Genomic DNA, 25,071 nt, shown 5'->3' with positions numbered 1-25,071 from the left:
TCACTATCCCCCACAAAACCAAGAGACGGGGCTCTTGAAACACCACTGCTCTGCTAAGGTCAACCATCCAAAAGCCACATCAGATGCACTTAGATCACGAGATTTAGCTTTAAGGGTCACGATACTTTAAAAGTAGCACTTCTTCCAACTTGTGCTGTGCTTTTTGAAACCTCTAGAGCACCCTGAGCATGTGCTCAGAGCTTTCAGCAGCCCAGAGACGTAAAACAAGTTGTTTTGAGTTGGAAATTCCCAGGCTGAGCTGTGGGAACGTTACACCAGTTTCAGCACTTTTGAGGTAGGACGAACCTCAAGAAGTTCTTCCATCACAGCTTTCCTCCTTCTAACCATGGTGTCACGACATGCACTTTTCTATCTTGATGCAGTTTCCCAAGCTCTTCACAAAAAAGAGAGCGAGAGAGCAGGGGGGTGGCGTGAGAAGAGAGGAGAGCTGCGCTGCCTCGGGATGGAGAAAGCGGGGGGATGCTCCCCACCTCCTGGCTCCAGCCCCTTGGTCCAGGGCTCTGCGAGGTGGAGGCAGACGTAATGTAAGGAAATGCTGCAGCTGTTGGGTATCCTCACGGTTTAACATCACAAAAATAGCGTCCGGAGGGCGCACGTCAGATAAAGCCACCCGTGCCGTGGGTCGCACAGCACCACGGTGCTGCGCAGACAAAGGGGGCCTCGAGGAGCAGCAACGAGAGCTTCATGCTTTGAAGGTGAAAACCTGACAGTGAGCATCTGGCCTGGAAAGTGGGGAGCGCTGGTGTCCCGCGAGAGCCTGCGCTCCGTTTTACCTCGCTAGGATACGAGGCAAAGGGAAAAACTCAAACCTAAAGCAGAGCAGCCTTTGCTGCTTGAAAGAGGGGAGTCATCCCCGCCTGCTAGGAGGTTTTATGGGGTTGCACGGCGAGCAGCTGACCTGCATACACCAAACGTGAGCAAGAGCTGCCTGCCCTGCCTGCGCTCCCCTCCTGCCTGCAGGGAGCCAGGAAATCCTCTGGGTGAAGCACCCTGCCACGGCTCGCCTGCCAGAGCATCCCCCGGCTGCTCACAGCACCAGCGGCGGCGATGGAGGGGACCTGGGGACATCTGAGCGAGGGCGGTCCTAGCGCGGCACGCGCTGCACCGAAACGGATCGGCCGGACAAGAAATCCCTCGCTCCCTGTGCGTTCCTGGGAGCAGGGCGAAGGAACGGGTAGGGTGCAGGTCACCCAGTGCCGGAGCTACAGCAGGGCACATACCGACTGTGTTTCCTGATAAACGCTCCCCGAGCTCTTGGGCATGCTGGCAGCTTGCTCGGCGGTAAACAGGGCGCGAACGCAGGCTTTAAGAACCGACCGGAGCCTCCTCTCCTCCGTGCCTCGCCATCCTTTAAAGCCCTCCACCTCCACGCCTCCTCCCTAGGTCGGGGCACGGCTGAAACCCCGCACGCAGCGATGACGGAGCCAGAGGAACACGGGAGATGTTCAGCAAAGAGCGGAGGATAAAGAAAGCCCGGAGACGCGTTTAAGCAGAGAAGATGGGTCGGACGAGAGTACCTTTGTTGTCGGCGCTCATCTGCCCGGCCCGAGCGGAGAGCTGCCTGCTGCCCTTTGGGTTTGTCTCTCTTTCACCCCAGTGCATGTGACAGTCCCCAAGCAGAGCAGCTCTTTAGTGTGGTCTGCACCGTGTGTGGCGAGGAGCCCGAGCCCTGCTCTCTAGCTTTCTTCTCAGTGCAGTTTCCATGCTCGGTTTCAGAATGACGACCTCTGATGCTGCGCTGCCTCGGGCAGCGGCTCACTCTCTCGCACAAGTGGGTTTATCTCGCATCCTTTCATTTTACTCTCACACCCAGCTGGGGGCCAACCGGTTTCAAAATAAAGTAAAGCTGCCAGGAGCTCTTGGGACTCTACCAACCTTTTGAAAACACTTTGAGCCCTCGCTGAAAATGGCCTGTTTCCATGAACGTTCCCACTGGCATAATTGGTCACCCGGGGATTCCCGGGCAGTGAATATCCCGGGAGCAGATGCAGCAGGATGCCCGGTTTTATAGCTGCTGGGTGGTGCAGAAAGACTAAAATTGGAGCAGCTTCGGAGCCACCCACACTCGCCCAGGAAGGGAAAAGTCCCTCCCTTTGAGAATTAACAACCCAAAGCTGAGATTTCCAAATGGCAGCGGACACCCACGCGAACGAAGGGCCGGTCCCAATTCCCGGGGCAGACCGAAAGACGAAGGAGCCGCTGCCGCCGGTCCTGCAAGCAGGGCGAGCCGATGCCCGAGCCCAGGGAGCACCCGGGGAGCCTGCAACAAAAGCAGGAATCGCCCCAGCTCCTCGCTCGGCATCTCGGAGCACCGATATTGTCTTCCCCGTGCTTGGCAGCCTGTCCCTCCAGCAATATTTACTCAGAGCTGGCTGCTTCCACCGGCGCCCCTGCCAGCGCGCGGCTCTGCTTCTGCGCTGCTCGAGAGCAGATGGAGGAGCTGGGTCGGCCCCTGAGCAAACGAAGCTTTTTGCTTATCGACAGGGAGGCCGGGAGGTTTCGGCAGGGAGGCAGCCCGTGGTGGGACTCCGAGGAGGCCGAGAACAAGAGAGTTCACAAACCATTGCCATCAAAAATAGCCGGGGGCAGAGAACCTGGACCGGTTATTCTGCTGGGAAGGGCTCAGACAATGCAGCAGTGTCTTTCCCCCACTATGCTGGGGGAAATTAGTTTTTCTGCCTGTAATTGTCCTTCTGTTCACAAGTCACTAATGTGTGCTTTTCGTTTAAGTAACTTCTATTTTAGGAGACAGGCAAATGGCAAATGAGGAGAGAGCCCGAGTGAAGTTTCCATGAGGCAGAAGACGTCTGCCTGCCTCCGCTGCCTTGACACGAATTCGGCCCCATTAAGTGACAGCAGTCACCTGGGACAGACCACGGGACTGGAAACGATCCCTGGGGATCCATTTACCCCATCTACGTGGAGTTAAAAAGTCCCAAATCGTCCTCAGCACCCCCCAGCCCCCACACGGCGTGTTCCCTGCTGCTGCATTCATTGCTTAAGAGCCAAAGGCACCGGCTGTAGCTCGGTACACGCCGGGAGCAGAAGCAATCGAGGGCACGCACGGCATCCACCGTGCCTGCAGCAGCAGGGGAAATGCCAGAGGGGACCGTGCTGCACCCCACAGAGCCAGAAAGGAAATCCCCAAGGGCTGCGTCCAGCCTGACCGAGGGGAATTCCCTCCAGCCACCGTGGGTAGCATCCAGCTTACCTGTCCTGGGTGCCCGACAGCTCCCAGACCCCGCAGAGATGTTTAATGCCCTGCCACATCTCCATAAGGCTTAAAGGAAAGGCATGAATAACTTAGGAATTGAGTTAAACATCAAGGGGGGAAAGGGTTATTTTCCTGCTGCAGAAGAAGCAGGAAACAGCCCCGGTTTATGCTCCCTTTAGGGCAGCAAACCCGGTGAATCGGCTGCAGTGAAAGCCCCAAGCTGCCCCAGGCCACCAGGAGCCTTGACCCTGAGGGATTCCCCCTGATCCTGTAGGATGGGATCAAAAAGGCTGCAAAGTGTCCGAGCTGCGGTCCTGGTCCCCCCCCCAGCTCCAGCCCTGCCGTCCGCCCTGCTGCACAGCCACACGACGCAGCCTCCGGGATTTTTGGGGGGGGGGGGGGGGGGATACAATTAGCCAGGAAAAGTCACAACAGGATCCATAGGATAAAGCTCAGGAAGAGCCAAATCCAGTCCCCCAAAACTTGGGGGTTCGCTCTTTGACATCTCAATAGTGAAAGCCACAAGTCCAAGAGCCAGCCGCCCTGGGAGGACGAGCTCTGGACCCCCGTCTGCCACCGGCACCGCCAACACGCAGCTGGCACAGACACATCCACACGCACGCGGTTCATTGCACATAGGATGAGCTGAGCTGTATAATTCTCCTTCTCTCTCCTCGCCAAAATATCAGGCACGTGAGAGGCGGATAAAAGATGTCCCTGAGCAGAAAGACAAAAAAAAAAAAAAAAAAAAAAAAGCTTATAAGAAAAGTAAGGTCAAATTTTCTTCTTATGCAACTCCCCTGCAACTTGTAAAATCTAAAGCTGTAGGACATAAATCAACCACTAACTGCCTGGGGTTACAGAGAAACTTCCTCTAATAGCAACCGGTTGCGTAAGTGCCTTTTAACGGGAGCTTGTCTCTTCTGAAATCTCTGTAAGGGAGAGGCTGACCAGAGCGTAGGGCTGTGGGGCTGAGCCCTCGGGCTCCTTTCGGTGCTCGCAGCGAGGTTGGTGCCGCCAGCGCCGCGTCCCCGTTTGGGGACCCCCTCCCTCAGCACCTTCCTGACCTGGAGAAAGACTGGAAATGGTGGGGCACTGGTTTTCCCGGGGGGATGTAAGTGGGAGAGCACAGCAGGACCCAGCTTGGGAACAGAGAGCAGCATCCCTGCATCCGAAAATGGGGGGTCCTGTGCGCTCCCCCAGCTCATCGGAGGGCTGAGCTGCTTCCCACCAGCCCCGGCTGGCCAAACCGTGCTTTATTTACATCCCTCCATCCACAAACGAAGAGAAATCACCGCAGCCACTCAGGAGCACCACGTTATGCCAGTAAAACCGAGAGGGGAGGACAGGAAAGGTTTCAGTGCCCCCCCCGGTGCCATGGGATACGTGAGAGCCCCGCGCCAGGGCCGGTGCTAGCACGCTGGTTGTTTGGTGCCTGTTCTGCTACGGTTATTTTTAGCCGGTGACGCCTGGGGTATTTCGCTTCAGGATGTCCGGTCTGAGCCTCTTTCTGGGAATCCCATGTTCTCTAATTGTAAACAGCCCCATTCAGTTGCTGCAAGCGCGAGAGGCCCCGACTTATTCAGCAGGGCTGTCAGGTGTGAGTCAAACAGGAAGCCGCTGCCGCTTCCACGAGCGAGGCATCGGCTGTGAAAAAGCGCCCTCGATTAACTCAGCCCCCAGCCCAGCCCGGGCATGGCCCAGATCCTGCACCCTGGGGTGCTCCCGGCGCAGGGTCTGGCTCCATCCCTCCTCCAAAATGCTTTCATCATGGGAAAAGGGTTCCCGAGTCCCGGCAGCATCCTCACGTGCGGATGTATCGCTGTGGGTGTGCAGGGATGGGATGCTGGGGGGGATGTGGGGCATAAGAAGGGGCAGGCTGGAAACGGGGGATGGTTTCAGCCCCATCTTCCCTCCCTGTGGGGCTGAGCCGAGGCATCTGCCAAGCCGACCTCAGAAACCCTGCAACGGAGCGATTCGCCCCTTTGCTGAAAGCAGCAGCACGCTGCTGCCCCTGTGCACAACACCCAGCCCGAGGTGACCCAAAACGTGCGTCCCACGGGGGCTTAGCAGCCGGGTCTGCATCGCCCCAGGGAGGCTGGCACCAGGCAGAGGGTGGCAGAAGGGGGGGGCTGTGGCCAAGATGAGCCTGTAACCCCATAAAAACGCAATCTGGTGCCTGGATTGCTGTCAAGAGATGGTGTGGCGGCACGGGGTGTAAAGGCACGGCCCATTGGGGCATCGCTGGGTGATGCACGCAGGCAGGAGCTGCCTCTGCTCGCAGCCACGCACCAACCCCAAGCTCCGCAGACCCCCCTGGGTCGTGCCCACCCCACCAGGACCTGCCGTGCCACCACCACCACAGTTATTGCAGCACACGTGCAGGACAGGAAGGCACCGAAATGCGTGTCCTAATTTTCAGCGGGGCCAAACGGGAGCCGCAGCAGCCACGCTGGGCAGCCCTCCCCACCACACCATGCCCTAAACCCTCTATTTCCCTTCCAGCAAGCAGCAGCGGCACCGCGCTGCTCCCGGGGACGGAGCTCTCCTCACTGCAGCTGCTGTAAAGGTCTCGAACGGCAGTAATGCAATGTCACGGACAGTGAGATCCTCCCTTGGGCTTCTCTAAAACCCGGGCACTACAGAGCTCGGGTTGCACGACCTCCACACCAGAAGCAATTTTATTGCACGTGCTGAAAAGGTTGGAGTAACGCCTGCAGTGTGTCGCAGGAGGTCGGTCTTCACCCAGCCTCACCAGCGCCAGAAACCTCAGCAGAGGCTGGCACCTGGCAGCCATCTGTGGGTCCCTTTGGGGCACCCGTGCCATCCCAAACACTGGTCCCTGCCCTGCCACCCCTCTGCGTGAGCTCAAAACCCAGCTAGGAATCGAGCCAGGTTAGCAAAATCACTCTTCCACAGCCGAGGCTTGGCAGATTGATGGCAGAGCTCGAGGTTTTTCAAAAGGGTCCAAGGGCAGGATGCTGCAAAGCCCCCCGACCTGCTCGGAGCCCGAGCCAGACCACACGTCCGTAGGGACCTCGGCTTCACAGGCGCCTCGGCACAGAGCTCCCCAGGACCCAGCGCGTGCACGGCTGTGCCCATCTCTTATCTGACTCATTTCAGCGTCTCAGGGGAAACCCTGGCATTGATAAACAGCGCTCTGCTCCCTGCCTCCGCATTTACTAACCGAAATCTGGAGTCTATTTTTAACCCTCCGACACCCACTGCAAGGAGGGAGCCTGCAGTTCCCCCGGGCTCGGGAAGGTGTCGGCGCCAGCCCCGGCTCTGGGTCTGAGCTGGCTCGTGCTCTTGTTTACCGGGGTGATTTGACTGTGGCATTGGCAAGTTATCGAGCAAAGTGCGACCAAAACAAGAGTGCTGATGTGTCACGCCGGCACTTTCCATGCCCGTGCCCCCGGATGGGGTATGCAAAACCAAAAGGCTCCAATTTTTTTTTATTTTCCAGCACATCCCCAGATGAGTGTGCTGCTGAACCTGCTCACCGCCGCTGCTTGCTGCCGGGACTGGGCAGCGTGCACGGAGCCAAATGAATGGGAAAAAAAAAAATCCTCTGGGGTGGAGACGAGCTTGCACTACAGCAGGGACACCACATTCAGGCCACCCAAAGCAGGCAGGGAAGCTGGAGCTGGCAAAGCTGCTGGCGGCTTCGGGTCTTCAGAGGAGCATTGCACGCTCATCGCCATGGGGGGAGCGGATCCGGGCTGTCCCTGTGGTCAGGGCAGGACACGGCGTGCTTTCTCCAGCCTGGTTTTGGAGGATCCCAGGGTAAAGCTTCCAGCTTTCCCTCGGGGAAACACCTCCTCTCCTTCACGTTGTGGGAGAGAAGAGTCTGGTTGTAATTCCTGCCTGAACAAAGGCTGCCTTTACCAGCAGCATCCCATCCCCACCGCAGGACAACACCTGATGTTTCCTTTCCAAAGCCCCCACACTGTCTGCGAGGCCTTTGGCAATCGTTGATTCCAGGATGGTTTTTAATGGCTTTAGGGAAACTGCTGGCTGACTTCTGGGGCCAGGACTCCTGAAGCTCTTTTGCTCTGCTCGCTGTGCATCCCAGCCCCTCCAAAGGCGACAGAAGCTCAGATGGGAGGCATTCGATCACCCTCAACTCTTCGCAGGAAACCCTGAGAGCCATTTTCTCCTTGGGTTTAGTGGTGGAAAACATCTGCCTCTGCTTCGCTTGGAGCCTCGGGCAGACTTTCTGCCTTCACCCTGGGCACCGGCTTAGAAGCTCCAGGTTGCCTCCACCTCCGGAGCTTTGCAGCCCAAAGCAGAAAGCTCAGCAGCCCAGAAATAACTCAGAAGACAGAAATCCATCTTGTGCAGCCCAATAAATTGGTCTCCATTTCCCCACGGGAGAGGCCAGCAGCTACTTGGCCATGGGGGTGAGCAGCACGCCCGTCCCTGAGCTGCCGGTCCTGCTCTGTGCCATCAAACCTTCATTTCCTGACACACAGGGGATGAGGCCAAGGGGTCGTGTTTTGGACAACCTGGCTTTTCCACGGCGAACAGCAGTGATATCACCGATCCCTCTGAGCATCCCCCCAACAGCTCCATTTAGCTGCTGCTGCTCACTAAAACGTCCGAGCCCCTCCTCTCCCCTGCGTGGGGCGTTTGCAGGATGAGTCCCTCCCCCGTCCCCCTCTGTTCCTCCAGCCCCTCTTCTCCCCAGCACAAATCCCCTCCCCTCAGGGGAGCCCCTTTACAACAGCAAAACAATTCAAAGCTCGGGCAGAGGCGCACGCGCGGCCCTGACGGTCGGCGTCTGTCGCTGCAGGGCACTCTGAACACTCCCATGGGGTGCTGTGTCTGTCTGTCTGTCTGTCCGGGCTTCCTGTGGCTGGAGACGTCTGATAATGCAAAGTTTTACCTCGTGCGTGGTGCTGCAGCGACGCCCTGTCTGGGTTAGCGCCCCGATAGATGCCACCAGGACAAAGACACGGGGTAAAAATACCCGCCTGTGCACCGAGCTGCCAAGGAACCCCTCTTCCACCCGTCCCTGGTAGAGCAGAAAAGCCTAACGGCCTCTTTTCCTCCTCGGAAACACTTCTCTAGGTGCGAAGCATCAGCTCTAACCCCAGCCCCGACGCTTTGTGGGACCGACCTGGGCACGCAGCTGTAGCCGAGGAGGGAAGGAGGCCAGCGGAGCATCGCAGCGATGAGCAACGAGCTGCCGGTGCTCACAAAGCTGCTGAGGAACACACGCCAAGGTGGGCAGACACCGAGAGCAGAGCTCTCCCCCTGATTTAACTGGTACTTGGTGATAAAATTCACCTGCTTCGTCCTCTGAGCACTGCCCTGCATAAAAACCCCTTTAGCCCAGCAAGCAAAGGAGCCTGCAAACCCCTCCGGGTTTTATCCAGCACTCTGCTTTAACTCTTCACATGACAGCCAAGTTGTTTTGGTACAAACACACCCTCCTCCATAGCAAACAGCATCCTGAAAAACCCATGCCGTACGAGGCACCCGGACAAAAGAGCACTCGGAGGGGAGTCGGGTGCTGGGACGCGGAGTGGGGCTGAAAGGCAGAGGGGGGCCCGCTCGTGCTGGCTGTAGGAGCACAAAGCTGTCGTCAAATAACCGTCAAAACCAAGCACGGCGAGCAGCGGGAGGCTTGGCAGGGGTGTGAAGGCAGCGCTGTGACACCGTCTTTCCTGCGTTTTGGCCCTCGCCGCAGCCCAAATGGAAACATCTCGGGCAAGCGGCATCACCCGGCGCGCTCGGCCCCGCGCGTGTTGACTCAGGGCTGGCTCTGCACATCCTTCCTACGGAGACCCAACAGCACCGGCACCCGCTCGTGGACGGGGAGGGGGAAGAGAAAACAAAACAACAACACGAGAGGCCTTCCAAAAATGCTGCACGAAAAGTGAACACTCAGCAGAGCGAGGTTTCCTGCGCAGTGAGAGTTGGCCGGCGAATTAACAGGAAATCACTGCTTCCTGCCTGCAGAGGAAGTGCCTATCTAATGCCTGTGATCAAAAACAAACATCGCTTCAATTAAACAAACAAAGGGGCTAAAAAACTTCAACAGCTCGCAGCCTGGGTCGGCTCCAGGGGTGGGGGGAAAGCGTCCAAAAATAAGAAGCTTGTAACCTTGAAAAAGGCCCTCATCCTCTTCCCCGCGCGGTGACGCTGCCGGCGCTGCGTGTGCAGGAGGCAGCGGGGATTTGGCGACCTCCTGGCCATGGCCCCGGGTGGCTGCGGCCATCCCGGGAGCAGGGAAGGGACAGAGGTGGCCTTTGGTGACGTCCCTGGTGCCAGGGTTTGGTGAAGCCGCACCTGGTCCCGGCCCCATGCATCCGCAGTGCCCGGGTGCTGTGGCTAAGGCAGGAATCCCAAATTCTCTAAATAATAATAATAATAATAATGCTTGCCCTCATTTCTCTGACGATAAGCTGGAGAACTGCTTGCACAAGGCCAGCAGCAGTAGCTCTGTGCCTTCTGTGGGCACTGGGGGCTGCCCTTGGGGCTCTTGGAGTCACGAAGCCAGGAGAGGGGCGGCGATTCAGGCACCCTCACCCTGCCCAAATCCTGCGACTTCGGATGGCTTTCAGCCAGCTCCCTGTGTTTGGTCTCTACATCTGGTCTCTGCTTGTCTCGGTTTTGTTTTGAGATTTAGTTTCTTATATAGGAATATTTCCCTCCCGAACTGCTGCAGAGACTTTTTTTTGTTCTAATGCAAAATTGCTTGTCTTAAATATAATTAATTCAGGATATGGGAATAGAGATCCTTTCTTATAGCATCTGAACAGAGCAGGATTTGTAATCCCTGGTCTATAAATCATTCCTGGGAGTTGCAGAGCAATATGATCTTGAGCCTCTCATCATTTCAGGGTTTCACCTCCAGCAAAGGGGCCGGAGGATGCCAAGTGCTGTGAAGTGCCCAGGGATCTTGCAGTGTTTTTCCAGCTTGATGAAAACCTTTTGTCTGGACAAATCACCGCCAGGAGACTGATCTGAGAAGTCAGCAGGATTCGGCAGCCAGGTCCTGCCCGTCCCCGCGTGCATCGCCAGCGCTCAGGCAGCAGCTGGGCCGGGGGAGCAGAGTCTGCCGCAGCATTTATCGACTGAGTTATGGGTTTGGGGTCTCGCCGAATGGATGACCAACGCTGAACACGTGCCGTTTCCCAGATTTCAAGCACGGGCACGGAGAGGTGGAGGAAATAGTTTTGCTTCAAACCCAAAGCCTCAGGATGTCTCCAAGTCAAAAATCCATCTCTGGAAAGCCTCTGCTCCCTTCTAAGCGGTGCTCTGGCTTGTGCTCCTTCCCCCAGATGAGCCCTCTCCTCCCCTGCGAGGCCATCTGCCTGCTTACACGGCCTCCAGCCCTGCGTCCGTCCATCCAGCCTGGTGTCCGTCCGTCCAGCCCAGGCTGAGCCCTGAGGCTCCAGCATTGCTCATTCTGCACATGTCCGATGTTCCGAGCCCTTCCAAAGCCGGCCTGGCTGGAAAAAGAAAACCGCTCGCCCAGCATGAAACCGAGCACACAAGAAAAGAAACAAAGAGGCCGGGGCTGCCGCAGGACGTCGTGTCTGAAAGGCAGAGCTTTTCCACGGCGCTTTGGTGACGTGGGGAGAAATATGGTTCGGGAACAAAGGAGGGCGAGCAGCGACCGGGGGGAGCCACGGCGTCATCTGAGCATGCTGGGGACCAGGGAAGGACACGGGGACAGGGGCCCAGGCTCACAGCAGCACCACGAGGACCTGGTGGACTTGGAGAATCTCCATCTCCTCCGCGCCGCTGCCCTCCGCCACCTCCTCCCGACGCACTCGCTCCGCTGCAAAGCTCAGGATGGGTTTTGCAGCCCCTCATCTCTGCCAGACACAGCACGGAGCAGGAGGCAGAGGGTTTTTCCTCGGTGCATTTTGCACTCAAAATATGCCAAGGCAGCAGCAAACTGGATCCGACTATAGGCTGATGGAATAACAATTCCAGAGCCACCGCCAGCCCCACAAAGGGCAGCAAATTTCAAGGAGGGGGAAATGCGTGCAGCCACAGGGGCCTTTCTGTGTGGCCACCGCACAAACCTATTATTTAGCGGTGTGTTAAAACCATCAGGTGCAGCCATCACAGATTTGCTAGACGCCTGCATCTCAGGCAAGACTTTTTGCTTCATCCACCTGGTTTGTTAGAAAAAAAGAAAAAGTTTACCTGTTTCCTGCTCGCTAATTCTATTTGTGCTGGAGAGAAGACTTCCTAACAAAGCAGCCGCGCCCAGTTAATATGTATTTAATGTGCATCCTCCTGATGACACCGACACAATGCAAGGCTGGGTCTGTCCAGGAGAGATACAAAGGGCAAGGCGCTGCTGGGGACGAGGCTGCAGCTGGGTGCTGGTCACTCATCCCCTCGCTGCGTGCCTCTAAGGAGAGCGGCAACGGGCACGAAGTTACACCAAAGGAAATTTTGATGAGATACGAGAAGAGTCCGCCATGGGGGTGGCCTAACACCGCATGGCCTCAGTCCCACTTCACCAACCATTCCCGGTGACATCTCAAGGTGCTTTGTGCCAGGGTCCCTTCTCCCCGTAGCAGGGAGCAAGCTCCCAACGCCACGCACTGCCCAAGGCACAGCGCCCTGAGAGCCCCCCAGAGCGTCCTGAGCTCAGCTTCACCAAGGGAACAGTGCCATAAACTCAGGAGGGGGGAACCTGCCACAATTCCCCGTAGCCCACCAAGATGCTTCATCAAGCAGGACATCTGGGTGCAGCCCCAGCACCCCACCGGTTCCCCCATCCCGTGCCCAGCTGCCTGCTGGTGTGACACTGGCAGCGGTCACAGCGCCTGGCCACGACGTCCCAGCATGGACAAGGTATGAGAGCCAAGAGCCAGGACAGGGTCTGAATACAGAGCTCCTGTGCTGCAGGAACGGCCTCTCTGGGTGCTCGCACCGAAAGCTCTCATCGGAGCCTTTTAAACAATGTCTGGTCCTTCCTAATGCAGAACTGCAGCCCTGGCCTGGCGGACAAAAGGGTTGCTGATGCTGTTCCATCCCTGGCTGGAAAATACATGCAACATCCCTGGAAAGTTGATTGCTAATATGGAAACGCTGGCCAATTTCCTCATTGTGCAAGTGCCAAGAACACAGATGAGCTCCTGGAGGCTGCTATGGAGGGGACTGTGGGCACAGAGCTGGGGAAGACTTTCAGTGGCAGAAGTGGCAGTAAAGTTCTTATCTCCTCCTGAAAATCAAGGGAACATAATTATGCCTCTGACAAGCTCCATTAAGTCTGAAGGTTTCATCTACATCTGTGTTAACACATGTCAGCTCCTGCTGGAAAAATGCCTGTCCCAGGCAGTTGAACGACAGCTCTGGAGGTTTCCTCCAGCTGCAGACCTGAGATCTGCTCACGTTCAAGTCTGGGGATGCTCATTTCATCTCCCTCTTTTTGCTGCTTTAAAGCCCAATTTTGCCCAACTCCTTCTACTTTAGCAATGGGATTTAAGGTGAGTATGACAGTTCCCCTTTTATTCATGGGCCCTGATCCTCCCTGGAATGAAGTAATCCTGTCTATGACCATCTGACCTGGCATCTCTTCCTGAGCCATTTCTACCTACAGCTCCTAGCCCATCTTCAGAGACACCAGAGAGCTGCCCAAAGTTGCCGGATTTAACAAAAATCTAAGAGCGAACACCACAAACACAGCTGCTCTGGGATGCAGGGAAAACATCTGGTGTTGCACTGCACCAGAAATGCGATTTTTAAGGAGAGAAAAGCTCAAGAGGTACCTAGCCTACTCTGACTTTCTGCACAACACGCTAGACAGGCTCTCTGGATAATTTTTGCACAAGCCACAATTTCTGCAGGTCTCTAGAATACTTCCAGACAGGTTTTGAACAGTTTATATGCATACGGGACAACTTCCAGGTTGCTTGCAGCATCAGAACACGCCATACTTTAACAGCTACCTGAACTGGATACTGAATCCCAGACCGTACTGTTTTAATGAGAAATAAAGGTGTTCTTTCATACCTTGTTTGATCGTTCCCTGATCATTAGACCCAAAATCATGCCTGGTTTTCTCAACTACCACGAACGGTACCAGGATGTTTCTATTGCCTGTTCAAGGCATTGCTTTCTAAAACACAACCCCCCCATTGCAAATATGCCCTGCACCTACACCAGGTGGCATTTGCATTCCTGTTTTCCAAATAACTCAGCTCCTGTCAGACTAACACCCACCGAGAGGTCAGAGCTGTTATCTGCCTAGGTACCAGCTTGGGTCACACGGGAGAAGTGGGGCATTTCCTCCTGCCTGCCCAGGACGGTGGCCAAATCCTGTCCAGAGCTGGTTTCCTAGAATAGATACAGCAGTCGGCGTCTGACCTACTTTCCCTGGTCTCAGCTGCAGCCTTCCAGTGTTTTCTAACACAAAATCACACTGTTTGCACATGCCCAGGTTTACCCTGTTGATCTCCATTTCCCTCCATCAGCTGTCTTTCCCCTGTTCTCCCTCTCTTCCATGTGTAAGTCATCAGCAGCTTCTAAAGCCCCTACCAGGAGGATTCGACTTCTCCAGATTAGGAGCACGCATCAAATATCCCCTTCCAGCCGGGCTGAGCGGTCGCCAGAGGAGCCTCCTCCTCTCCTGCGCCTGCGGAGGCAGCCAAGGCCGAGCCGCCCAGCTGGGCTGCTCCACCTTCACTTGGATGGATTCCTCCTGACGAGCCCGTACAGGGGATGGAGGAGGCCAAGAAAGCCACTGGAAACCGTCCTAATCGCAGTTATCCCAGACATTCATTCCTTGTTCCAGGGCAGCAGGCAGCAATTTGGAAAACTCACCTGCAAGAGGCTCCTCAGAGCTCTATTATCCGAGGCTCAGGCTTTTTGAGCATGGGGCTCGCCGTGGACTTTCAGGGATTGAGCTTTTCCATGCCCGGTCCCAAGCACCTCGGATGCCCAGTTGGCATTTCCCAGATTAAGATCCTATTTCCTATGAATCATATTTCAGCGCAGACAGCAGATACTGGAGACAGATGGAGACGAAGGGAAAAAAACTCCGTGCGGGGGTGCTCAGACACAGATAGCAGCATCTGGGCTGGATTTAGTTGCAAGCTCTGTTCTCCTCAAGCTGGTGGTCGTTTCCTCTTTATGGGGTCTTTGGTAGCGAGGCCCTAAGGACTTCCCACCAAGGCCACCGGAGCCCACTGGTGCTGCAGCTCCCGGCCCCTCTCAGCAGCACCACTACTCTCGCTGCGGCATCGCTTTGTTACCCAGATCACAGAGCTGCCACCGGGTGACTGAAGTTAGAAACAAGCCCTTAGGGCCCCATTTAACCCCGCTGCGATCACACAGGTTCCAACAACAGGAGTGAAGGGCTTCAGGGAAAAGCAGCAGAACGGCTGGCAGCACCTTCCCTCCCCAAAACAGCTGCTGCTGCATCGCTCCCATTTTCCCCCTGTGCATTCTCAAGCTCCAGGGGTTACCTCTGCAAGAAACGTGCCATAACACAGCAACGCTCCTCTGAAGCGTGCACAATTTCCCATGTGCTGGAGCACACACAGCACTGCTGTCCTTCGCCCATATTGCACTGCGTGTTCCCGCGCTGCTCTGCAGCCCACGTGCATCACCTGTATTTATTCTGCACGTCGCATTTCCCCCCGGTTCCCTGAGTACATAAAGGTAAGGAATGCATCGCGAGTTATTCAGCAAACAGAGGAGCCGATACAAATCAGACAGGGGCCGCTTTGACCTCAGACATCCTTTGGAGTTACAGACCCTGCTCCTTTGTTCCCATTGTCACCTAGGCACTGAAAGCAAAACAGCAGATGAAAAGTTTGCATAATGGCAGAGGCAAGGAGGGGGCTGCCAGGCCAGCGAGCACAGAGCACAGCAGTGCACACTAGAGCCCAGGAAGCAAGCACCTTGAAGGGCAAACCTCATGAGATTTTAGCTATTTGCCAGAGGGAGCAGGGGTAAGCACCAGGAGCACGGAGCTGTGCTGGTGCACACCGAACAGAGCGAGTGTCCTGGGGAGCTCAGGCTGCTGCTCCAGAGGAGGAGGTGGCAGGATTTCCATGTGCTTTTTTTTTTTGCACCGTGCTATCCCTTGGATGGTCTTAAAGATTTATCTGGCATAGGCCTCGGTGTCTGTCATCGTCTCCCCCGTGAATCAGCTACAGTTTCCTGGGAGGGTGAGACCGGGACCCGTATTGCAAACTAGGCAGCAGCCCCATCACTTGCCCTGAATTCCCTTAACAAACGTAAACCATGTCGCTTCTGAGACGTCCTCTGCTTTTTGTGCAGGAAACAATCTAAAGGGATCGCTCGGGCAAAACCAGGCTGCAGCCAGCCCTGCTGCAGCTCCAACCCGCGCCTGCCCCCAGCCAGCGGCCGCACGTCACCGGTCCCCTGCACGGAGCAGCTCCCCGGTGCTCCGGCCCATCTCTTGCTTCACGATTGAAAAGAGGAAAAATCCCAGCGGCTAGTACACGGCAGGGAGCAGAAGCGACGCGGGCAGCCGCAGGAAGGTCTGCAGCATCCGCGCTGCGCAGCCCTCACCTCCGAAACCAAGCACCCCGGCGCGGGGACGTGTCTCCCCCTGGCACCTTCCCATCGGCTGGTTCAGCCCCGACACCGGACCCACTCCCGGGCACCCTTGGTGGCATCAGATTTGTTTTTTCTTCGCCTTCGAGGTCTGGAGAGACCCCGGCACAGCGGGGACGGACGCGAGCGCCCACCGGAGCCCCGCGGGACCGGCAGAGCCACCGGCAGGCTACTCACCCTGGCTTTGTCCTTGCATCCAGAGGAGTTAAAGCCCTTGGAGATGAGGTCTCATTGTTCAAGATGTGCTTAGGGGAGGCAGCTGCTTTCTTTATATCTCAAGATTCACTAAAGTTCAGGAAGAGAGAGAGAGAAAGAGAGGGGAAGGCGAAAGGGGAGGGACTGAGCGAAGGGCCCAGAGGCCGTATAGAATGACAATGGAAGGAAATGCTTTATCAAACCTAGAAAGCCAACCCTGTCCTGGGAACACAGAGGGAGAAAAAAAAACTTGCAGAAGAAAAGAGTTCAGCTGCCCCGGGTTCCTCCCTTGGCAGCGCAAGCCCTCCTCCCCCAGCCCCTCGCCGAAAACACAATGCGAGCCGGCGAAAGCCGTCAGGCTCAAACACTTTTTTTTTTTTTCCATTAAACAGAGAGAAGTTTCAGTTCTTTTTTAAAAAAAAAAATCCAACCACCAAACCCTGCCCGGGAATGGGAATGTGACGCTCTTCCCCCTCCCCCGGCTCCAGCCTTCCAAGTTTCTATGAGTCAAACGTTTGCAATGTGTTACCGAAATGTTACCAAGCTGGAATGCAGCATCTGAGAGGGTTTAGCTAATAAAACTTTTGTTTGTTGGCTGGGAGAAAGTGTCACCGGCAGAGATTTCGGCTCTTCTTCCTTTTGTTTCCTCCCCTCCAGGTGCTGTCTGGCGAGGCTCCGCTCGCTGCGCCAGGCTGGTCCCGGTGCGGGTGGCATCGCCCCAGGGCTCCCCGTCCCAAGTGGAAAGGGAAACCTGGAGGAGAAACCAAGGGAAATGGTGAATCTGATACAGCAGGTGGGAAACGGAGGGCCAGGGAGAAATTAAGCCGTGCAGACATCAAGCTCAGGACAGGCCCAGACCTAAGCTCGCTTCTCAGACCCAGGCTGCCAGCTTTTGGGGTCAGAAAGCACCATTTCCTCACCCGACAGCCCTCAGGTTTGTCCCAAGAGCTGAACTTCCAGCCCCAAACTGCGCCAGTTTTTTTTTTTCCCCCCCCCTCGGTAACTCAGCAGCCAACAAGGAACGCTTTTTTTACGATGTTAAAATAACTGCCAAAAGCAACACCGTTTTTCTTGTTTGCCCGTGCTTGGCTTTCGCTCCTCGAAACTGATTATTGCAATGCATTTTATCCCTTTCAAACCTAGTCCAATCCAGTATTTTCCAGTGTCACTAACCATAGAGCAGATCATCAGCTTGGGAGGCCGCTGGGTTTTGCTGTGCAGAACAAACTCAGGTCCTTCAACACCTGCTGCAAGCCAGCGAATGGATCCCAGCCCTATCCGAAGCCGTCCCTGCTTTCAAGGACCTGCCTACCAACAGCCACACGAGTTTCAAACATGAAGTCGGCTGCTGTTAGGGGAAAAAAAAGGCGCAACCTGCGGATTAAAGAGTGAATTGGTTGGGGAAAGTCGAGTCAGACACGCTCCAAGGTGCTAAGCGCCCGTGTGATGCTGGGGAGAAGCCAAGGGACGGTCCCTCCTGGGTGCTTGCAAGCCTTGGTCCTTCCAGGAGGTGGCTCCTTCCACCTGGGATTCCCAGCTGCATCCCAGGGCTTGCAGCCTTCACCCCTCTTGAAGGACCCCGTGGCACAAGGAGGAAGAGGGCAGCGCTTTCCTGCCACCCCCAGTGCCCCCTGCAGTGACATTTGGCCCGAAGGAGGGCACCTGGCTTCGAGCTTTGCCTCCGAGGGAAGGAAAATCCCAGCAGCCAGGAGAACCACGCGAACCGGGAGAGCCACGTTTCATTCTTTGATGCCACGACATCGGTGGCAAAGAGGGAGCAGGGTGGACCTCTGCCCACCTCTAAAGCCACGTCCTGGTCTAGCAGGTAGGTGTGAATTCCTGGGACTGGAAACAGGCGACGTCTCAACAGCAGAAGCTCAGTTTGGCTGTTCCAAGGATGAGGGAGAAAATCGCTTATTTATCCTCAAAGTGGCAACAGCGAAATTCATATTCAACAGTTTTCATATTTCAACAGTTTTCATATTCAACAGTTTTTTTCAACGTATTCAACAGTTAAAAGAACATGATATCTTGAAAAAAAAAAAAGAGAAAAAAATAATGGGGAAAGACGTGAGGGAAAAGGAGATGGCCAGGGTAACAACATGCTGCGGAGAGGGTTTGGCCATCGGCCACGCAGGATCGAGTGTCCCCAGACAGGGCCACTCCTGCCCAGCTCAGAGCTGCGTTTTGGTAACGAGTTACAAACTTTTACCTACTTGGATATTTGCATCACGCGGAGTTAGGTGTGCGGGCTCGTTTCACCCAGCAAATCGCCAGCAGCAGAGCTGTGCAAAGGCCAGTCAGAGATAAGGGATCCTGCCTTATTTAACAAAGAGACATTTCCATATCTAAGGAAGTGAGGCAATTCTGTCTAATTAGGAAGGCCGACCAAAGTCTCCTCGGAGGAAGACAGACAGTGAAAGATCAAAATCCTCGCGTTTCAGAGGAGACCGGCCAGGAGAGCTCCTGTTCTGCCACCTGGAGAACCCCAAAGATGTGCTGTGGCATCCTGAGTGCTGGAAGTGGTCACGATGGGGGATCCACGGAGGTTCCTGAAGGTGTCTGAAAGGTTCAGGATGGCCACCCAAAATAAGATGTGTCCCTAAGAAGTTCTGCCTCCATCTTGAAGGACAGGCAGAGAGTGTGCTGGGTAAGAGAGAAGGATTTTTGTGCACATCTGCACCCCAGCAGGAGGAGCATCTCCCACAGCTGCTGGTGTCAGAAGGACCCTTGGCTGAGGACCTGATGGCTTCTTCAGCACGGAGCAGTTGGAGTCTCCTGGCAGGGGCAGAACCACCCTGAAATAAGAGCATGGGCAGCCAAGGAGAGCAGGAAGGCGGGCAGGCAGAGCTTTTGGGGTAGGCTAGGTGTGATACACGCGTACCCACGGGGCTCTGAGCACGCACAGACCCCTCGCTGCGAGCATGGACGGTGGGTTCGTGCTGTGCCAGGAGCCGGGAAGCGGCACCCAGCAGACCTGGGAGGACCCAGGGACGGAGCAAGCAGCGAGCAGAGCTTTCAGAAACCGTGCTGTGACCCATCTTTTGAGGGAAGGCATATGCCTAGCTGCTTTGAAATCCTCCGCAGTCGTGCAAACGCTAAGCCCCCGTGCTCTAATCTGTGCCGGCATTTTCCAAGAGCACTTCTTCAAGGCTTTATCGTGAAAAAAGCGAGCCTCTACGCATTCCAGTGGGCTCGTGAAATCCCTAGCTATGTACACAATGCTCTCAAAGGGAAATCTTCACATGGCCTGCAAGCGCTTGCTTACCATTCACACAGCTGCCCCGTGGGTACCCCGCTGTATTTAAGGATGCACGTGGAGAACAATGCCAAAGTTTCTGGAAATTTCCTGGCAAACTGTAGGGTAGCAAAGAGGAATGTGAAGACATACACGGAGAGCACTCGCACCATGTGGGACCGATGTACCAGGACACTCCCAGAAGATGCTGGGCATACGCACAGGCAGCCTGCAAGCTTTCTGCAAGCTTGTAATCTGCACAGCAGGTTGCTTTGGGTCCAGGAATGAAACAGCTCAGGGGACCAGGACCTACAGGACGCTCAGCACACCCAATGGGCAGAATTGGGGCACCCGAGACCCCAAACCTAGATGTTTCCTCACACGTGGGCTCTCATTCTAGACTCCAGAGCAAACACAGCAGCCTGGCATGTCCCATTTGTTAATAATTAGCACACAAAGCAGTCAGAGCCCCAGCTACACTCCGCAGGTTCGTCACAGCAGTTGTGTGACCCCAGGGAACGGAGATCTGAGCCCAGCAGGCGGGTCACGGCGGGACCAGCGCCTCTGCACAGCACAATTTCCATCCGAGTGCCTCGTGGGCTGCTACCACCAGTGACTGCTCAGGCACTGAAAGGCCCGGTGAAGAACGAGGGACAGGATGAACTCACCCATTCTCCTGGCTCCAAGCTCCACGGGGCGGAGAAGGTGCGGGCCAGCACACACGGTGTCCCTCCGCATCACACCAGCGCCTCCTTGGAGACCTCATCCAGCAGCAGACCTGCCTGAATCAGTTCACATCTTCTCAAGTTTCAGCTAGGAGAAAGAAAGAAAGAAAAAAAAAAAGCATTTCAAATAATTTTTCCCAGTTTGAAAAGGCTGGTCCCTTGTGGACAACTCCACAGCAAGGGCGTGAGGAGGAACTTGCCTGGCCTTGGTCCCAGTAAATCACAGTTCAGAGACAGCTGAACTCCATTTTGTGATTATTAACCCCAGCCCTGCTCCATTTGTTTGGCCTGTCTGAGGCTATATATAGTGATGGGAGCAGGCATGGCCAGGGGAGAATTGTGTGCAGCTGTTTAGTGCAGCCCCCTCCTCCCCACCTTTCCAAAAAAATCAAATAATAATAATTAAAAAAAAAAAAAAGTTCCAGCAAAACAGGAAGACTATGGCTGGGAAATGAGAAGCAGCTGTGAAGAGGAGGGATGAGATGTCATACAGGGGGGCCTGACTTCAAAACTTGCAGGAAATGTATGAGAAATTTCCCAGCCACTTTCCTAATCCATCATCCCACCTGTGTCCCACGGTGGCCCCGGCCTCGGTGTGTCCCCAGAGGTAGGAGCATCTCTGGGGTGGACTCGACAAGCAGACCCACACAAATGGCTGCTTGCTCTCCTATCACCATCGAAGATCTCTTGGTGAGCCTTTGTGACAGACCCTAATCACTACAGAAAGGTGAAACACCAGGAACGAGCAGGTGCTGAGCAAAGGGATCCCTTCGCCGGTCTCTGTGCATACCTGCTCGTGAAAAGCTTGGACCATCGTGGTGGAAAACGGATGAACGTACAACCAAAACGTGCAGTCTGGGTGCCAAGGGAGGGAAGGAGAGGACTGGTGTGAAAATGTAGAGCTGGGGAAAGGTGGAGGTGCCCTGCTGAGAGCATTGTCCTCTCCCTGCGTGCTCACAAGCCAGTGGTGGCATCTCCTGGTCCTCATCGTGGCTCGCTTTGGAGCTGCCAAAGAGGAATGCACCCGGCGAGATGATGCCACGTTAGTGGTCTGCTCACGAAAGCTTCCCTTTTGCCCGTGCATCAGCCTGAAAGCCACATAATGATTAAAGAGAAATGGTTTTGGTAGCATCCAGGGCTCTGAACTCTTAGTGCCAGGCAGAGGAAAGTCACTCCTGAGCATGCACAAGCAGCAGGAGCCTGCTGGGGCTGTACATGCAGTTAATCTGGGCAGCACCTGCTCTTAAATCAGTGCTGGCATTTTTACACAGGTATAACCTACCCGGCGTCTGCTGGGCGCATGTTTCCTGAGGCACGTGGGCAATTTAATATCAATTTATTTAAACTGATTGTTTTCCCCTCTAGACCTTCCCTGAGATAGCTCCACAGCTGGGTTATCTCACTGCAAAGCTGCTTTTGTCTGACTCGGATCTCCCTGGGCACGTGCTTGCTCCTGTCCCCTTCCCATCGGTGCAGGGCTGGCCGTCTGCTGTGACAGCAAATCGTGCCGAGGGCGTTAGGATGGAGGGCCACCTGGACATAATCCACGTTCCTGGAGGAGATCCGAGGTGCAAGGAGCAGCACAGGGGAGGGCAGACCCTCTCTCCCCAAAGGGGAAGGACCTCCAGGGAGACCTGGTACCAGCCACAGTGGTGCTGGAGCAGGGGAAACTCGCTGCTGACCACTAACCTCGTGGCTCTGCATCAGTTTTTTCCCCCCCTGGCTGCAACGACAGCAACAGCCACCCGCACCTGAGCTGCTGCTCGGGCAGATGGTTTTACATCAACATCAGTTTAACGTTTCTCCTGCAAACAAAGCTCAGAGAGGGGAGTGCAAGAGCTCAGCTCGTCCCCCTTTTTGGATCCAGATGTCAGCGTATCAGCTGGCCAGGTAAAGCCAGATGCGTGTTTACCTGGAAAGCATTCCTTTCGCTTCCCTGCAGGTGGTGGCTGGGGCATGCCCCTGGTGTCACCCAGGAGCCCGTAGACTTGCTCTTCCACCCCTGCTCGTAGCTTCCTGTTTGCCAGGAGAGCTTAGAGTGAGAACAGCCTGGCTGGGTCTTGTTTTCATGCAACGCGGCCTCCTCTCGAGCGAGGGAGAGGCAGGCTGGCGTCGCTCGGGCTGTGGTTTCGGCAGCTGGTGGCACCAGGCACCCCGCAGCCAGGTGTGCTGCTCTCGAGAGACCGCACGGGGCTGCAAGCGGTGAGAAGGAGAAGAGGGGGGGGGAGCCGAGATCAAGGTGCCCGTCTGCGAAGGAAGGAGCTCCCAACCGAAGTGCTGCCTGCGCGGGAGGCTTGTGGCTAGCGAGCTCACCCCTCCCTGCCGAGGCTCGGAGAGCTTCAAACTCGACCTCAGGCTCTTGCTCTGCACCTGCTGCCGCTGAGCTGCTCCCCCGGCGGAGGGGTCCCTTTTCTCTTATTATTTTTTTTTTTTTATTTTCGGTGAAACCCAGGCAAAGGTCTGGGATGCAAAGGGGAGGCCGGTGTTTCCCTTCGGAACGGGTCTCAGGTTTAGTACTTTTTTTCACTGCTCCAGGATGAGGGGAACCGTCAGCCTAAGGAAAGGGTGCTGCAGTCCAGGGGGCTCACGGGGGCTGCGCCTCCTCCCACACCAAGCCCAGGGTCCTGCCCTCAGTCCCCAAGTCCAGATCATCATCCCAAAGGGGACGGGGCGAGCAGAGCACTCAGAAAAGTCACCCAGCACAGGCAAGGATATTTCACTCTTCGTCCTGTTCATGCCACCCCCACTTAACATGCTGCTCCAGCACGGCACGGAGTGGTTCATCTGAAAACAACCCGCAGAGAAGTTATTTCAGGCATGAAAGCTGCCAGAAATTCCTAAAAATTACCCCTTCCATACTCACTTTTGCCCCTGGCTTTATTGTGCCAGTTTTAGGACAAGCACAGCATCCCATCAGAGCTGCTCAGTCTGACAAGCCTGAGAACGAAGCTCCCCCAGCTTTCTTTTACAGCAACCCTGCTCTCTCTGAACCATTGTGCCAATCCCACCTTAAAATCCTGCTCCAAAAATGACTAATTCTTCTTGTGAAACCAGGAGAACGGGGGCTCATCTGAGCACCTTCGTCACCACGATGCCTGCAGGGTCTCCAGATACTTCGGTAATGGGACAATTCTCTTTTGAAACATCAAGTCCCGTACCATGTACCCCTCTGCCTTAATGCACCAGGCATTAAAACATCTCTCCGTCTTCTGCCTGCTCCAATAATGGGCTTTTTTCCAGCTTTCTCTGAGTCCTGAGAGCTGCCACATGGGCACAGGCATCTAGAGGGATGCAGCAAATGCAGGACAAAGCCTGAGTGGTAGCAGAAATGGGGACACGAGAAGAAGGGAGAGGGCAGCCTCTCAGCAGAGGTCTCCACGAGGTCCTGGTGGCCCCAGTGGTCCCAGAGAGGCCCTGATTTTGATCATTCGCAGATTAAAATCTGACCATCGATAGCTCATATTTTCCTCATCGTTGCTTTGTCGCTTCCATCTCAACCCTGTGGGCAAGCAGGAGACAGAGAATGCGGCACGAGCGTCTGATTGATTGTGCAAATCCCTAGTCAGGAGAAGTTTGATTTACTGAGGCCAGAGGTACTAAAGAGCCCGGCCAGGAATTTGCACTAAACCTTTGACACACAAGACATTTCCCTTTCTCGCCAAGACAAACAAAGGAAGGAAGTGTCTGGGACATTTAAAGCGACCTAGTGGAGACAGGTAAGGGCAGATAAGGGCTGGAGGAAGAGTGGGCTGGGCAAGGGAAGTATCTAGTTTTAAAGATTTGTTTGATTCCTTAGTATTCTGCAGAGCGGGCTTGGAGTCGGCGAAGCTGCCTGGGAACTGCCTGCAATGGGAGAAACAGGCTAAACATCGCTGAAGTGCTGAGCACCCGGGTTCTCGTTGCCCGACGCTTTTTCTCTTTTTCCACACACTCTGCAGAGTTCTCCCTATCCGACGCTTGTTCTGAAGCTTGTAGGATTTTGGTGCTCCTTAGCCGACCACTGTCAGGCTCTGTAAATCTCCTGCCAAGTGATGCTGGGCTCAGGTACCTGGCTCTTGGCTGCCTTTACCATGCCAGTGGGGCCCTAGGAGTTCCCAGCTCCCTGGGCTGGTGTAAAAGGGTACTTGCCCCTTTCCAGCACCTGCTCTGATCCCCTAATAGAGCAGAGGAAATGCTCCTGGTGTCTACTGACGACGCACCAATTTTCTGCTGCACCTTGCAATAGTATTTGCCTTCCGTTAGAAAGGAGCTTTGTTGCTTTCTGGGACAAAAAGGCTGTTTTAGGGCGCGTTTGGCCTTCGTTGCTTGTAGAACAGGCTGCTGGCTCCTGCTGGAGGTGGCCACGCGGGATGGTCAGGCCCTTCCCTGCAGGGCTGCTCCCCAGATGGTCTCTCAGGACTTTGCATTTGGCCTTGCTGGCCATTTCTCCTTTGCTGCTCTTATTATTCCTCGAGGTTACACAGCAAGTTGTCCTGCCTACCCGCGTTGCACCGAGCCCTCGATGTTTCCCCATCCTCCCTCCCGCGAGCAGGTGCAGTTCCAGCAGGACGGGGCTGCCAAAACCACGAGGCGGATGGCGAGCCCTCCTGCCACAAGGCGAGGGTTAACCTTGTTTGCACGGGGTTAATTTTCAGGGTTCCAGCTTCTCCTTGAAGTTACCGGTGTGGTGAGAGCTGGCCCCCCACTCCTTGCATGCATCCCTCCATTAACACCTCGCTCTTTGACCTTAACTCTTCCTGTTCCCAATAAAAATGCCCCAGCTCCTTTTTAACCCTTTTTCTCCCCCAGGAGGCGACCGGGCAATACCGCAGAGCTCGCGGGGAGGCTGCTGGCGTTCCTCTCCATCGCGCTGCGGAGCAAAGCACAGATGGAGGATGCATTAAAGCAAGACCCAGGGGCCAGCCTCCGGCCGGGATTGCCAGCGTTTGGACAGGCTCTCTGCTGAGGCTCCTCCGCACGGCCAGTCGGAGATTATGAAAACAAGGCTGCTGCGTTCTGGGTTATTTATAAAGCAAGCTGGACAAATAAACTTTTCCTACCCAGAATGGTCAAGGTTAAGAACCCATAGTTCTCCTTTCCTATGGGGACCTTGTTTGTGACTCATTCCCGGCAGG

General features: G+C 55.4%; 1 protein-coding gene across 1 annotated transcript in view; it reads right to left on the bottom strand.

Annotated features, from left to right (window-relative positions):
• Positions 1–16,318, bottom strand: part of HDAC7 (histone deacetylase 7) — a 75,987-nt gene extending 59,669 nt beyond the window's left edge. Inside the window, exon 1 of the mRNA XM_013199350.3 lies at positions 15,977–16,318. Coding sequence (XP_013054804.2) covers positions 15,977–15,995 — 19 coding nt within the window. The 5' untranslated portion in view covers positions 15,996–16,318. The remainder of the gene's footprint in view (positions 1–15,976) is intronic.
• Between the last annotated feature and the right edge of the window lie 8,753 nt (positions 16,319–25,071).

Source organism: Anser cygnoides, chromosome 32, assembly GCF_040182565.1.
Source record: "Anser cygnoides isolate HZ-2024a breed goose chromosome 32, Taihu_goose_T2T_genome, whole genome shotgun sequence".
Taxonomy (NCBI): domain Eukaryota; kingdom Metazoa; phylum Chordata; class Aves; order Anseriformes; family Anatidae; genus Anser; species Anser cygnoides.
Note: the sequence above shows the minus strand (reverse complement) of the source record. Positions and strands in the feature narration are given on the sequence as shown.